Genomic DNA, 16343 nt, shown 5'->3' on the forward strand with positions numbered 1-16343 from the left:
TGAGGAAGGGTCACCGGACCCGAAACATTAACTCTGTTTTCTCCTCACAGATGCTGCCAGACCTGCTGAGCTTTTCCAGCAACTTCATTTTTGAGCCTAACATCTATTGTTTGATAAGCACTGGAATCAATTATTAAGGAAGTAATAGCGGAAAATTTGGAAAATTATAATCTAATTAAGCAGAGTCAGCATGGCTTCATGAAAGAAAATCATTTCTGACTAATTCATTAGTTTTTGAGGAAGTCTCAAGCAGAGTGGATAGAGGCAAACCAGTAGACGTGTTGTATTTGGCCTTCTAGAAGGCATTTGACAAGGTATCTCACAAAAGGTTAAGTCACACGATGAGAGCCCACAGTGTTGGAGATAGTATATTGGCATGCATAGAGAATTGGTTAATGGGCAAGAAACAGTGAGAGTGGGGATAGGGTTCCTTTTCATGTTAGTGATTTGTAACCAGTGGAGTTCCACAGGTATCAATGTGGGATTCTATTTATAATATATATCGACTTGGAGGAAGGAAATGAATGTACTGTAGGCAAATTTGGAGACCACACAAAAATAGTTGAAAAGGCAAGTTGCAAGAGGCATATAAATAGTTTAGAAAGAGATGAGAAGTCAGTGGCCAAAGGGTTGTCAAATTGAGTATAATGTAGGAAAATATGATGTTGTTCATTTTGGAAGGGAGAAGAAGGGCATATTATTTAAATGGAGAAAAAGTGCAGGAAACTGCAACACAAGGAGACTTGTGCACGAAACACAGAAAGTTAGTACACAGGTGCAGCAGGTAATTAGGAAAGTTATTGGAATGCTGGCCCTTATTTCAAGGAGGTTGGCGTATAAGAGCAGGGAAGTCTTACTGCTACTGTATAAGGTGCTGGTGAGGTCATATCTGGAGCAATGTGAGCAGTTTTGGTCCCCTGTAAGAAGAGATATAACTTCATTGGAATTAATGTTTCTGGTCTGGTGACCCTTCCCCAATTCTGAGGAATAGGCTCCGGACCCGAAATGTTAACTTTGATTTTTCTTCACAGATGCTGCCAGACCTGCTGAGATTTTCCAGCAACTTCTGTTTTTGTTCCTGATTTACAGCATCCGCAGTTCTTTCAGTTTTTATAACTTCATTGGAGACGGTTCAGAGAGGGGTTCATTTGGATAATCCCTTGCATGAAGGGATTGCTTTATGACTAAACAGTTTGAGACTCAATTCACTGGAGTTTGGAAGAATGAGAGGTGATCTCATTGAAACATGTAGGATTCTTCAGGGCTTGACAGGGTAAATGCTGGGAGGATGTTTCCCCTCATGGCAGAGCCTAGGACCAGAGAGTATAGTCTCAGAACAAAGGGGGACCATTTTACGAATAATATGAAGAGGAATTTCTTCTCTGAGGGTTGAGAGTCTTTGGAACTCTGCCACGGAGAGCTGTGGGGGCAGAGTCCTTGTGTATATCTAAGGCTGAGATAGATAGATAGATTGATTCTTGATAATAGGAGATTAAAAGGTTATGGAGAAAATGCGGGAAAGTGGGTATGAGGTATGTTATCTCAGCCATGATCCTGTTGAACGGTGGAGGAGGCTCGAGGGGCTGAATGGCCTACTCCTTTTCCTATTTATTATGATCTTAAATCAGGAATAGATAATTCAACACCTGGAAAACAGTTCCTACTTTAGAGGCTGATAGAATCCATTTGTTCAGAGATGAAATGAAATAAAGTGTGCACAACATCTAAGGGTATTTAACTTGGTTCATGCTAATGCAAAATGGTTCGCAGTATTTTAGTATTGTTGTATTGGTGAGTAGATGGTGTGATCTTGGACATGCATATTAGGAGTTCAGTTGTGGAAACTCCGTGAAACCCACTGACCTCCCCATCCAAATTCCTGATGTACATTATTAATGCATAAAGCTGTAGGTGGGAGCAAGACTTTATAAAATCTTTGCTAATTGCTATATGTAATTTTTTCCCATGAACTGATTAGCTCACACTATAATGGTATATGAATCCCACAGTGAACTCTGAAAGTTTAATCTGCAATCGTTATGACAACCAGACAGCAAAATGGTTACCTTAGTTAAAACAATGTTTTATTTCTCCCATTCCCAATTGCCCTACAGGTCTCAGAACAGGAAATGGATGAGGTGATAGCACGTACGACACATCGGGAGAACACAAGCAAAGATGGACAACTATCACACACCACAGGTACAAACAGCTTCTGAATTTCCTCTTTCCTTCAATTTTTTTTCTTCTCGTAAAGTATGTGTTTTGGAGGATGTAAAAATTCTATTTTCTGATACCCCAGGTGAAATTTTCACCAAACCGTTTGGATGGAAACAAGATTATTGTGCATTGAAGATTATATGAAAAATTTACTGCTTCATAGAGTCAGAGACATGTACAGCACAGAAACAGACCCTTCGGCCCAACTCATCCATGCTGATCAGATATCCTAAAAGATCTAGTCCCGTTTACCAGCTTTTGGCCAATATCCCTCTTAAGCCTTTCCTATTCAGATACCCATCCAGATGCCTTTTAAATGTTGTAATTGTACCAGCCTCCACCACTTCCTCTGGCAGCTCATTCCATACGTGCACCACCCTCTGCCTTAAAACGTTGGCTCTTATGTCCCTTTTCCCTTCTCACATTAAACCTACACCCCCTAGTTTTGGATTCTCCCTCTCCAGGGAAAAGACCTTGTCTGTTCACCCTCTCCATGCCCCTCATGATTTTACAAACCTCAATAAGGTCACCCCTCAGTCTCCGACACTACAGGGCAATCTATTCAGCCTCTCCCTATAGCTCAAACCCTCCAATCTTGGCAACATCCTTGTAAATATTTTCTGAACCTTTTCAAGTTTCACAAGATCCTTCATATAGCAGGGAGACCAGAATTGTCCGCAGAATTCCAATAATGGCCTAACCAATGTCCTGTATAGCTGCAACATGACCTCCCAACTCCTGTACTCAATGCACTGACTAATAAAGGCAAGCATACCAAATGCCTTCTTCACTATCCTATCCACCTGTGACTCTACCTTCAAGGATCTATGAACCTGCACTCCAAGGTCTCTTTGTTCAGCAACACTCCCCAGGACCTTACCATTAAGTGTATAAGTCCTGCCTTGATTTGCCGTTCCACAATGCAGCACCTCACATTTATCTAAATTAATCTCCATCTGCCATGCCTTGGCCTATTGGCCCATCTGCCTATCTTATCAAGATTCTGTTGTACTCTGAGCTAATCTTCTTTGCTGTCCATTACATCTCCAATTTTGGTGTCATCTGCAAACTTACTAACCAGACCTCCTATGTTCACATCCAAATCATTTATATAAATGACGAAAAGCAGTGGACCCAGCACCGATCTTTGTGGCACACTACTAGTGACAGGCCTTCAGTCTGAAAAGCACCCCTGCACTACCACCCTCTGTCATGTATTTTTGAGCCAGTTCTATAATCAAATGGCTAGTTTTCCCTCTAATCTGTGATCTAACCTTGCTAACCAGTCTACCATGAGGAACCTTGTCGAACCCCTTACTGAAATGCATATAGATCACGTCCAACATCTTTTTTGACGTGTGATCTGTGTTTCTGTGTTGTATGTAAGATTCCAGTTTCTTGTCTGGGCGACAGTAGAGAATCAATCACATTGCTATGGGTCTGGAGTTAGATGTAGGCTAGACCAAGTAAGGACAGCAGTTTCTGACTTGTCCTGACTGGCTCCTTTTATCTAATTTATTTATTTCCCTCTACCTTTTTTTTCTACATTAAACCAGTCTGTAGTAACAAGTCTTTTACACACTAACTGGCAAAATTGGAAAAACTAGACCACCTGTTGTTTACAGCTGTTGATAGTGGTTGATAGTGATTGCAAGCTTACCAATTACAACCTTTATTGCTAAGAAGAAGATGATCAACACCTCATGTTCAGATAAAGAACATAGAACGCATCAGTTTCCTAGATTAAGGGTTCTGATGGAATTTACCAATATTTCTATACCAAACTTCCAGTTTGAAAAAAGAATTTATCAAACCAAATTGATAAACAGGATAGCCTGAAATTCTGGTCCAGATCATGGATGGAGTGTGGTAAATCCTGTCTCCGGATTTTGAGGAAGGACCAGAGGAAATAATTTCTCTTGATCTGTCTTAGTGAATTTTTAAAATCATTTTAAAATACCTTAATTAGATGATTGCTCAATCTTCTAAACTTAAAAGAGTGTGAACCAACTTTATGACCCATTGGGTCATTAAGTAACCCTTTAAGCCCTTATATCATTCTCATCCATATGCACTATTAGACCAATATCGTGTATTTTCAGAGGATCACAGACCAAAACTGAACATAATATTGTACCAGTGTGGAAACCAGTGCTAATGAGGCATTTTTCACTTCAGCACGATTCCAGTGCACATGTTGCAGGTTGCCAAGATTTTTTTTATATTGCCAGGATTCTTCCTGTAGAAATTTGCTAATATAAAACCAGTCATTAATGCAAGAGAACATTTGTGAAGTTCATTTAAATGCCCTTTTCCCACAGGGTTATCTTCAAAGAGTCCATCGCCTAGTGTGAAATCCAAGCAGGGTGATGGATCTTCTCTCAGTTGGACGATGAAACGTTTTCTGGAACCCACAAGTCGGGTAAGTGAATAACTTTCCATAGTTTTGCAGGATGATATATATTGTAACATACTGCTTTGTCATAAGACAAGATCTTTGCAAAACCTTTTCACTTTATGGTTCTATTTAATATTAATCAGAAAACATAATTAAAGTTTCTTGCTGAGTTACAATTTTGTGTAATTTTATTATGCCAGTCAGATGCAAATGTTCATTGCTACCATAATTACTGGTCTATGAAGAAGATGTAAACGTTTGCAGCCAATACCCTGAATGAGGAGCCCAATTCTGAATCAGCACTAACTTGCAGCAGCAGTAGTCAGTGATGTGTGAATCAACTCACAGGCAATTCAATAGCTGAAGGGTGTTGACATAGTGAAATCAGACTTGTTTTCACATTAGGCACAAAATAGGAACGTAGAATAAGAGTATTTTGCCTTGTTTTAGATGACATTTCGAAAGCAGGGCAGACTTGAATGTATTGAATGGCCTACTCTGTTCCTATGTTCCTAGATACAGAGTATGATTCTGGTTCTTTAAAATAGAAATTTATGTGCTTTGCTCAACCTGTTTCAATGTTGACTGGTGAAAATAAAAATCTTTGCAAAAGATACAAACACATCTTTGTGCAGGTTGTCATTCACCAATAAAAATGATTGTTAATGGAATTTATCATTTTAAATACCTCAATTAGATAAATACTTAATATTCTAAATTTATGTGAATATAAACCAGGTTTATGTGACCTGTTGTGTCATTTTGTAAGCCTTTAAGCCCTTGTAACAGTCATTTTACCATCTCTATTTTCAGAGATTTTCTGCCCAAAACTGAATGTAGCATTGAACTAGGATGAAACCCATTGTTGATGAGGCATATTTTCACATTGGCATCATACCAGTGCAAATGGTTCATGGTATTCTAGTTTTATTTGTCAGCAATGCATTTGAGTTTTTTTAGTTCCTAGTTATCCAGTTAGATACGTAGGTTATGTAAGTGCCTTTCATTTCATTACTATTTCCATTATTTTAAAAATTTGGATCATGTCTTTCTGTTCACTTTGTGTCCAACGTAACAAATTTATTGAACTCCCCAGGGTTTCTGTGGTTAAGTGCAGTATCCTGTTTGGATCTGAGCCAGAAAAAAACCAAGAAGATATCATGTTTAAGCACTGGAGTGTGTTGTTTTGGCTAATCTCTACTGAATTCAGTATTAGTGTTTCACTTGGCCTCAAGTACGCGGAGATGCGTAGGTGTGAAATGTCACATGAACCTTAACCTTTGCTCCTATCAGTTGACTCCTGCTGAAAGTCAACCAATGTGCTCAGTGCCCAGGCTCTTAAAAAGAAAGGCATTTTGCCAAGATTCCAGCATTCAGTGGAACATAGCAAAGGGCAAGGAAATAAATTCTTGTTTGTAAAGGGAAAATCGGTCTAAAACTTCCTTGATCTCAATAAATTGAATATTTTTTATTCACTTGTATGATGTGGGCATTGCTGTCTGGCCAGCATTTATTTTCCAACCCTAGCTTACTTTGAGAAGGTGGTGGTGAGCTGCCTTCTTGAACCACTACAGTCCATGTGCTGGAGGTAGACCCACAATGCTGTTAGGGAGGAAATTCCAGATTTTGTCCCAGTTACAGTAAAGAAGTGATAATATATTTCCAAGTCTGGATGGTGAGTGGCTTGGAGGGAAACTTGCAGGTGGTGATGTTCCTATGTATCTGTTGCCCATGTCCTTATGGGTGAAGCGGTCATAGGTTTGAAGGGTGTTGTCTAAGGATCTCTGGTGAATTTCAGCAGTACATCTTGAAGATTGTACACACTGCTGATGCTGAGCATTGTGATAGAGAGTGTAGATGTTTGTGGATATGTTGTCAATCGAGCAGGCTGCATTGTCCTGGGATGGTGTCAAGCTCGGTGTCAAGAGTGTTGTTGGAGCTGCACCCATCCAGGCCACTGGGGAACATTCCATCACACTCCTGATTTATGCCTTGTAGCTTGTGTACCGGCTTTGGGGACCCGGGAAGTGAGTTACTCACCACAGTATTTCCAGCCTCTGACCCAAAACCATGAAATCATAAGACAGTGCATCTGATCCCATCACTACCCACAATGCTGGTAAAGTAGTATCCCTGCTGGCAGATAACTCACCGTATTTCTTGTAAAAAAAAACTCTGACTGACCAGAGACAACACAAAAATCTGAGATCAGAGGATGGTTACAGCAGAGAAGGTGGCCATCTATCCCTTTACGTTTGTGCCGCTTCCCTACAAGAACAACTCAGTATTTTCTCCATTGCCAGAGAAATTTTTTTTAAACTTCAGATAATAATCCAGTTATTCTCTTGAAAGGTGTAATTGAATCTGCTTCCACCACATTTGGGCATTAATTCTAGATTGTAATCACTTGCTATGCAAAAAAGATTTCCCTCATCCATCCTATTTGGTTTTTGATATTCGTCCTACATTTGTGTCCTCTGGTTCTTGATCTTTGTCAACAATTTCTCCCTACCTGCTCTATCCATACCTGTCATGTCGGAGATGTCCAGAATCAAATCTCATTTTCAAGCTTCTTATAAGAGAGAACTGCCCCACCTTCTATATCTGTCCAAAAAACTGAAGTTCCATAACCCTGACACCACTCTCATTTATGTAAATGATTCAGATGAGAATATAGGAGGTATCGTCAGTAAGTTTGCTGATGACAGCAAAATTAATGGGATGGTAGACCGTGAAGAGGGTTATCTAAGATTACAAAGGGATGTTGATCAGTTGGGCCAATAGGCCAAGGAGTGGCAGATGGATTTTAATTTAGATAAATGCGAAATGTTGCATTTTGGTGTGATGAACAAGGGCAGGACTTACGCAGTTAATGGTAGGGCCCTGGCAAGTGTAGTCGAACAGAGAGACCTAGGGGTTCGTGGACATAGTTCTTTGAAATTTGCATCACTGGTAGACAGGGCAATTAAGAAGGCATTTGACACACTTGCCTTCATTGCTCAGGCCATTGAGTATAGGACTTAAGAAGTCATGTTGCGGTTGTACAGGATGTTGGTGAGGCCACTTTTAGAGTACTGTGTAAAGTGCTGGTGTCCTACTATAGGAAGGATATTATTAAATTGGAGAGGATACAGAAAAGATTTACAAGGATCTTAGTCGGACTGGATTGTTTGAGTTATAAGGAGAAGCTGGATAAGCTGGGACTTCTTTCTGGAGTATTAGAGGTTGAGGGGTGACCTTAAAGTGGTTTATAAAATCATGAGAGGCATAGATTAGGCGAATAACAAAGGTCTTTTCCTTAGGTTAAGGGAGTTCAAATCTAGAGGGCATATTTTTAAGGTGAGAGGAGAAAGATTGAAAGGGACTCGAGAGGCAACATTTTCACACAAAAGGTAGTTTGTATGCGGAATGAACTACCAGAGGAAGTGGTAGGTGCAGGTACAGTTAGGACATTTAAAAGACATTTGGACAGGTACATGGATAGGAAAGATTTAGAGGGCTAAATGCAAGCAAGTGGGACTAGTTTGGTTTGGAAACTTGCTTGGCATGGAAAATTGGACCAAAGGATCTGTTTCCATGCTGTATGACTCTATGATGCTATGGGGCAGAATTAGGCCATTCAGCCCATCGTGTCTGCTCTGCCATTTGATCATGGCTGATATGTTTCTCGACCCTATTCTTCTGCCTTCTGCCTGTAATCTTCATCTGCTTATCAATCAAGACTTAGCTCTGCCTTAAATATACTCAATGACTTGACCTCCACAGCCCTCTGCAGCAATAGGTTCCACAGATTAACCCCGCTCTGGCTGAAGAAATTCCTCCTCATCTCATTCTAAACGGTTGTCCCTTCATTCTGAAGCTGTGCGCTCGGGTCCTAGTCACTCATACTTGTGGAAGCATCATCTCCACATCCACTCTACCCAGGCCCCTCACTGTTCTGTAAGTTTCAATGTGATTCCCCCCTCATCCTTCTAAACTCCATTGTGTGCAGACTCTGAGTGACTTTGGCAGAACCCAAGTTGGATGTCAGTGAGCAAGTTTTTTTTTTAATAATTATTCATTTGTGGGATATGGGTACCATTGGCTGGACAAGTATTCATTGTCCATCACTAATTGCCCAGGGCAGTTAAGAGTCAACCACATTGCTGAGAGTTTGGAGTCACATGTAAGTTAGACCAGGTAAGGATGGCAGAATTTCCTTCCCTGAAGGACAATAATGTTCCAAATTGGATTATCAGGAAAAACCTATGATTTCATTATTATCATTGTTATTGGAAATAAGGTGCAGCTTAATAGCATTGTTTTGATAACACCTTCCATAACATTACTGATGATTGAGAGTAAACTGATGGGGTGGTAATTGGCTGGGTTGGATTTGGTCTTTTGTATGTATAGGACATACCTGGGCAATTTTCCATATTGTCAGGTAGATGCTAGTGTTGTAACTGTACTAGAACAGCTTAGCTAGGGGAGTGGCAATTTATGGAGTATAAGTCAGTACAATTGCTGGAATGTTGGCAGGGCCCATAGCCTTTGCAGTAATCAGTGCTTCCTACCATCTCTTGATATTACATGAAGTGAGTTGAATTGCCTGAACACTGGCATCTGTTTTGCTGGAGACCACTGGAGGACGCTGAAATGGATCATTCACATGGCACTTCTGGCTGAAGATTGTTGCAAGTGCTGCAGCCTTAATCTTTTGCACTGATGTGCTGGCTCTGTGGCCCATCAATAGCAGCAGAATTGTACTCCTACACAATCTGTAACTTCATGGCCTGGCATATCCTGCCCCCTCAACCATTACCATGAAGCCAGGGGATCAACCCTGGTTCAATGGAGAGTGCAGGAGGACATGCCAGGAGCAGCACTAGGCATACCTGAAAATGAGCTGTCTATCTGGTGAAGCTACCAAACAGAACTACTTGCATGCTAAATTAAGGATGGTTTTTATTTGTGGAGCCTCCTCCTCCAATCAGTTGTTTAATTATTCACCACTATTCATGACTGGATGTGGAAAGACTGCAGATCTTAGATCTGATCCATTGTTTGTGGGATTACTTAGCTCTGTCTGTCACTCGCTGCTTATGTTATTTGGCATGCAAGTAGTCCTGTTTGGTAGCTTCACAAGATAGACACCTCATTTTAAGATATGCCTAATGCTGCTCCTGGCATGCCCTCCTGGACTCTCCTTTGAACCAGGGTTGATCCGCTGGCTTGATGGTAATGGTTGAGTGGGGGATATACCAGGCTGTGAGGTTACAGATTGTGCTGGAGTACAATTCTGCTGCTATTGATGGCCCCAGATGCCCAGTCTTGAGTTGCTAGATCTGTCAAAGTCTGTCCCATTTAGCACGGTGACAGTGCCACACAACCTTGATGAAGGGTGTTTTCAATGTGAAAGCAGGATTTCATCTCCACAAAGACTCCACAGTGGTCACCCTTACCATACTGTCTTGAACAGACGTACCTGCAACAGGCAAATTGGTAAGGATGACTTCAAGCATGTTTTTCTGTCTTCTTGGTTACCTCACCACCTGCAGCAGACCCAGTCTAACAGCTCTGTCCTTTAGGACCTGACCAGCACAATCAGCCATATTGCTGCTGAGCCAGTGTTGATAGTGGACATTGAAATCTCCCACCTAGAGTGCATTTTGCAACCTTACCACACTCAGTGCTTCCTCCAAGTATTGTTGGACATGGAGGAGCACTGATTCACCAGCTGAAGGCAGATGGTATGTAGTAGTCAGCAGGAAGTTTCCTTGCCCATGATTGCCTTGGTGTCAGATGTTAGTGAGAAGGACTTTAAAGAGTCAACAGGCTGTTTCTGCCATTGTCTTTTCTCTTGCTTAGGTCTGTGCCAGGTGGTGTGTCCACTTTCATTTCTTTGTTGAGATTTCTTAGGGATTGTTACAACTGAGTGTCTTGCTAGACCATTTCGGAGGGTAGTTCACAGTCAACCACATCACTGTGGATCTGGAGTTATATGTAGCCCAGTGTAGGTGAGGATGGCCAATTTCCTTCCCAGAAGAACATTACCAAACCAGATGACTTTTTCTGACAATCGGCAATGGTTTCATGGTCTTCAGTAGATTCTTAATTCCAGACATTTATTGAATTCAACTTCCACCATCTGCTGTGGCAGAATTCAAGCCCAGGTCCGCAGAACATTAGCTGAGTTTCTGGATTAATAGTCCAGCAACAATACCTCTGTTATGGTACAGTTGTCAGATTTCGGACTTACATTTGCTTCTAAATCAAAGATCAACTCAATCACCTTTTACTTAAAACTAAAAATTATGATGGGTTAGGCTGCCAGTTTTCAAGGCAATAAAATGTTTAACTTTGTATATTCCTGTTTGATAGCTACTCAAAATAACATGCAATAATTGTATAATCTCTTGTGGTGATTCATGTGTTGCTATGACATGACAAACATTTTTGGATTTTTGCAACTACAACTGTAGTATAAAAACGAGCATTGTAATCAAATCTGTCATACTATGGTTAGTAAGATTTTAGTAAAGCTTCTTCCAAGTATTACAGTGTATGATTTAGTTTTATGATGTTTATTCGATTTGCATGATTTAATGTTAAATAAAAAATGGAATGGTTAAATAGATTAAACCGAAATACTGTGCGCACTGGAAATCAAACAAAAACCAAAAGTACTGAAAATACTCTTCAACTGTAATTATTCTTATTCAAGTAGTCTTCAAGAAGAAACTTATTCAACTCCAAAGTATTAACTTTGTTTCTCTCTCCACTGATTGAGCCAGATCCACTTAGTTACTCCAGGTATTTCTCTCCTTATTCTGGTTAACCAGAAGTTTAACATATTCTCCTTTGCCTCTGGAAGTTTAGTTTATATCCAGTCTGAACTGATGGGATGAAAACCTCTTACTGCTGACTGTAGGAAGCCAATATAAAATGACAGTTGCAAGGAGTATGTAGCTACGTTACAAACTGTTCACAAGTCTAACACAAACTAACAACCTTCTTCAGGGAGGCCATTGTGTCTGATATGGGATGGTTTACACTGGCACAATGAAGGGTTGCTATCACTGGAATTTAAGCTTTTTCTTTAAACACTGAAGCAGGGGCTTTCATTGACATGTAGTTTCATGTTTGTACATGAGTTAATTATGTTCAATGCTGGCACTATGTGCCCAAAATGGAGACACATTGCATTCCCTAACATTGATAACCCACTATTGATGGAAAAATCACTTAAAAGTATGTTTAAAACTATTCAAGTAACTGAATAATATTTGGAATGTACAACTTAATAGACCAAGCGGCTTACTTTTGCTCCTTTTTTTAATATTTAAATCACAAGAAATGTGTAGATGAGAGATTTTGCAAATAAGGTTGCAAGTCCCAGATTCAATGGGACTCAGACCTCCAGGACAACAAAATACTCCCTCCCATACACTTCCAGCAGCCCGCAAGGTTAAAACTACCAGGTTACATATTGAGTACAGGCCTCTCCTGCCACCTGGTAAATTGGTATATTCATGAGATGAGGCCCTAAATTGAGCATTACTTGTCCAAAATGACCTCACTTAGGCAACATGCAGATGGCACATTTGAAACCTCCCCCATCACCCATAGAACTGTGGCAGGGCCAAATATGGATGCAGCCAGTGACACTTGCTATCCTTGAGGGTAATGAATCTGGGCTGTAGAGGATGGGTCAAGGCCACGATAGATTTTTAATCAGTCAAGAAATCGAGTGTTACAGAGAAAAGGCAAGAAAGTGAAGTTGACGATTAAGATTGATGCCTGGCTTTTGTATACAATTGCCAAAAGAATTTCAACACAAGTAAAGTTACTTTTTGGTAGGTAAAGTAGGAAAGGCACGTATCACTTAGAAAATGAACCTAAATAGAATATTTAAGCAAAGCGGCAAAGTTTACTGGAAGGAGCAGATTGCATTACAAAAAAAGGTCAGTCAGACTAGGCCTGCATCCTCTGGAGTTTAGAGATGACTTGATTGAAACATGCAGGATCCTAAGGGGACTTGACTGGTTGGATGTCTCCTGTTGTGGAAGAATCTAAAACTAGGGGTCATAGTTTAAAAATAAGGAAGCACCCATTTAAGACAGAGATTAGGAAACATTTTTCTCTCAGGGTTGTGTGTCTTTGGAATTTCCTTCCTCAAAAGATAGTGAATGTAGAATCTTTAATTATTTTTTAGGCAAACGTAGACAGATTCTCGATTACCCAATGGATGAAAGATTATTGGTAATATGCAGGATGGTAGAGTTGAGATTCGTATCAGATCAGTCGTGATCTTACTGACTAGCAGAGCAGACTCAAAGGGCAAAGTGGCCTGTTCTCATTTCATGTTCATATGTTCACATATTCATATTGTCAGACCAGCCGTGATCTCATTGAATGGCAAAGCAGACTCAGTGGCTGAATGGACTGCTTTTGCTCCTATGTCTTATGGTCTAATTTATACCCGAGTATTTTCCCACTGGAGCTGGCCCAGAAATTTCAGCCTAGCAATAAGCTTCTTGACTTGCCTCTGAATTACCTGCTGCGCAGTTATGTCTTAATGTTTCGTGAACCGTCACTGGACAATGGACTCAATGTGTGGCATGAATAGAGCACCAAATTTTTTAATCATGAGTTGCCATAACTTTTATGCTTCTGTTCTCGAGATAAGGAGGAATTACTTCACTCAAATGTCAGTGAATCTTTGGAAGTCTGTACCCTAAAGGGATGAGGAGGTCCGATCATTGAGTATATTCGAGACAGAATTGATAGATTTTAACATAACAAAGATATCAAGGTATATGGAGATAGTGTGGAAAAGGGTGTTGAGGTAGACAACCAGCCATAATCTCGTGAATGGCAATGCAAGAGGGTGGTGCTGAATAGCCCACCCCTGTTTCTTTTTCTTATGTTCCTATATTAACCATTTCAGCCCCCTCCATCTCCATTGATAAATAGATTTGCATTGAGGGAATCGATAATTTTAAAACTGAAATATATCAGTTCATCATACATGCACATTGTGGTTTTTATGGAGGCACATTTTGGGCCACAATTATTTAGCATATTTGAATGAAGTTCACACAGTTCACATGAGAAGTGAAGGAAGCTACCGATAATGAGGACTGAAAGAACTGCAGATGCTGTTAAACAAAATCAAAGTTGCTGGAATAAGCTTAGCAGGTCTGGCAGCATCTGTAAAGGAAAAAAACAGAGTAAAAGTTCTGAGTTCTGAGGAAGGGTCAAAACGTTAACTGTGTTTTTTTCCTTCACAGATGCTGCCAGAACTGCTGAGCTTTTCCAGCAACTTTGTTTTTGTACCGATAATGAGGTGCTGCTGACTGTGTCCCAGGTTTTTCGAAGTTTGTCTCACAATTTGATCCATTTTCCCATAAATTAAATAACTCTCCCTAATTTTCATTATCTCAGCCACCTGTAGGAGACTGAACATGGAAGTCTCCCTTTACATTTGCCTTCTTGTTTCTTTAATCATGTGCACAGTGGCTAACAGTCATCAGACCCATTAGTAACCCCACCCCTCCAGCTCTTATGGTAACTCATAAACCTGGTCCCATGGCTGAAGAGTCTTTTATTTCGTAAGCATTGGTCATCCTGGTCTCATTCTACAATGTTTTCTTGTACCCGCCCTGAAAGCATTGGAGCCTGTGAGTTCTAAATCTTAGCCCTTGATTAATCAGAGGAAGGAACCTAGTAATAAATTAATACATCCTACCAAACAGAGAGAGAACAGGGTACGCCAAGCACATGCTCAGCCACAGGGACAAAACAGCAATATTTGCCTGAGAGAAGTTTGCTGTCGTCAAATTAATAATTAGTATCAGGAGACTTAAAGGCACTCATGAAGCGAAATCAAAGAATAGTTGGTGTGGAAAGATGACCCATGCATCCTGTTCTCTATTTTAATAACACCTGCAAGCTTTGAATCACCCAATTCATGTTTTATTTAGACACGTGTTGTTGAAGTGGGATATGTAATAACAAACTCTCAAAATCTTTAATCAAAGGCTCAGTAATGTACAATTAGGACAATTAGACAGTGCTACTCAGTGTTGTTGCCAGGATTAATACAGTTCACTCAATGGTGAGAAGACTGGTGACTGCACTCATAAATCACGCCCTTTTATAGTCAGATGAAGGTTCACTTATGCAACCTTAATAGAGAGTTTTGTATACCTGATTAGAATGCATAGAGAGATTTTCTTCTTTCCTGTACCTTGGTGACATTCTGTTTCCAGATGCAGGAAAAAAGAACAGAGAGCTCTTATCTCCAATTTCGACCTCATGTTTGCTGAACAGAAATTTTATAGGAACCTTAACTTGTGTAACTGGACCTGTGCCTGCACAGTGAACTGAGTCTCACCCCTCCTGTCCCTCCTGCTTTACAGAGAAAGTATCAAAAAGTACCAGCCTGTGTCTCTTAGAGGAGACCGGTACAGGATTGTTTTATTGATTTTGTTCTATGATATTCAATTTTTTCTGCAACACTCGACACATTAATCAGGGCTATTTTTGCCACTCAGTGATTCCAACATTGAATGTATCATTTAGCATTTGAGGCCTGGGTCATTCACTTCCTAGCAATAATCAGCATGGATTCACTTACTCCTTAGCCTTATGCTCTGAGTCTTTCTTTTAATGAAAGGGATCCTAGGTTGCTGCATGCTGTAGATAGGAATTCTTATGAACAGCAGTAGAAGTAAATTAATGAGAGAATGATATGGACCAAAGCTGCGGTTGGCTTTTTCATAAATGCATGAATCTCAGGGTGGTTGCAGCACAGCAGGAGACAACTCATCCCGTTGTGGCCATGCTAGCCTTGTGCAAAAACAATTTGGCTCTCCAACATCCTTCTCCGATAGCCCTGCAAATCTTTTCTCTTCCACTGATTATCCAAAAATAAGGCTACGGTTGAGTCAGTCTCCAGCACACTGTCAAGCAGTGCATTTCGGATTCCGAACCATTCACTGCATAAAAGAACTTTTCCTCACATTACCTTTGTTATTTTGCTATCCACCCAAATAGATGTCTTCTGGTTCTTGAGCCTTCTACCAATAACAAAAACAACTTGTATAGCATCTTACACAACACAATAACTCATAGAACATTAGAGTTTTAGAAATCAAAGTGTGATGGAGGCATGTAAGGAAATATTAGATCAGATGAGCAAAAGCTTGCACAAAGAGGTAGATTTTAAAGAGTGCCTTAAAGGAGGAGTGTCGTAGTGACATAGATACAAGTTATTTCAGAGCTTGGGGCCAAGCACCTGATGAAACAGCCACTTATGGTATAGCAATTGTAATTGAAAATGCCAAAGAGGCCTGGATTAGAGGAGTGCTAATATCTCAGAGGGTAGTGGGTTGGAGAAAAGACAGATAGAGGCAAGACCATTGAAGGGAATTGAAAACAAGGATGAGAATTTTATTGACAATCTAAGGCCTCAATTAATAACTCTCAAAAACATCAAAGACATCAAGTATTTTCCCAGGAGTGAATTCCTCCATTGACTCTGATCATTTAAGTACTCTTTCTAAATCATGATTTAATCTCACAAACTTTGTCATGAATTTCATGATTATTGTATTGGCAAGGTGATATGAAGTAAGATGGGAGGAGGCCAATGTAGAGCATAAGCATTGGCAGAGAGATATTAGGTCGAAAGGCTTGTTTCTGTTATGTACTGTAATTTTCAATCTAATCCTATTCT

The 16343-nt window shown here is 40.2% G+C and overlaps 1 protein-coding gene across 1 annotated transcript in view; it reads left to right on the forward strand.

The window, feature by feature from the left end:
• The window catches only part of pdzd2 (PDZ domain containing 2), a 163533-nt gene that overhangs the window by 129173 nt on the left and 18017 nt on the right, over positions 1 to 16343 (forward strand). The window contains exons 15-16 of the mRNA XM_048614884.1: positions 2115 to 2202; positions 4542 to 4642. Of these exons, the coding sequence (XP_048470841.1) occupies positions 2115 to 2202; positions 4542 to 4642 (189 nt within the window). The remainder of the gene's footprint in view (positions 1 to 2114; positions 2203 to 4541; positions 4643 to 16343) is intronic.

The sequence above is a fragment of the Rhincodon typus genome, chromosome 1 (genome assembly GCF_021869965.1).
Source record: "Rhincodon typus isolate 14 chromosome 1, sRhiTyp1.1, whole genome shotgun sequence".
In the NCBI taxonomy this organism is placed as follows: domain Eukaryota; kingdom Metazoa; phylum Chordata; class Chondrichthyes; order Orectolobiformes; family Rhincodontidae; genus Rhincodon; species Rhincodon typus.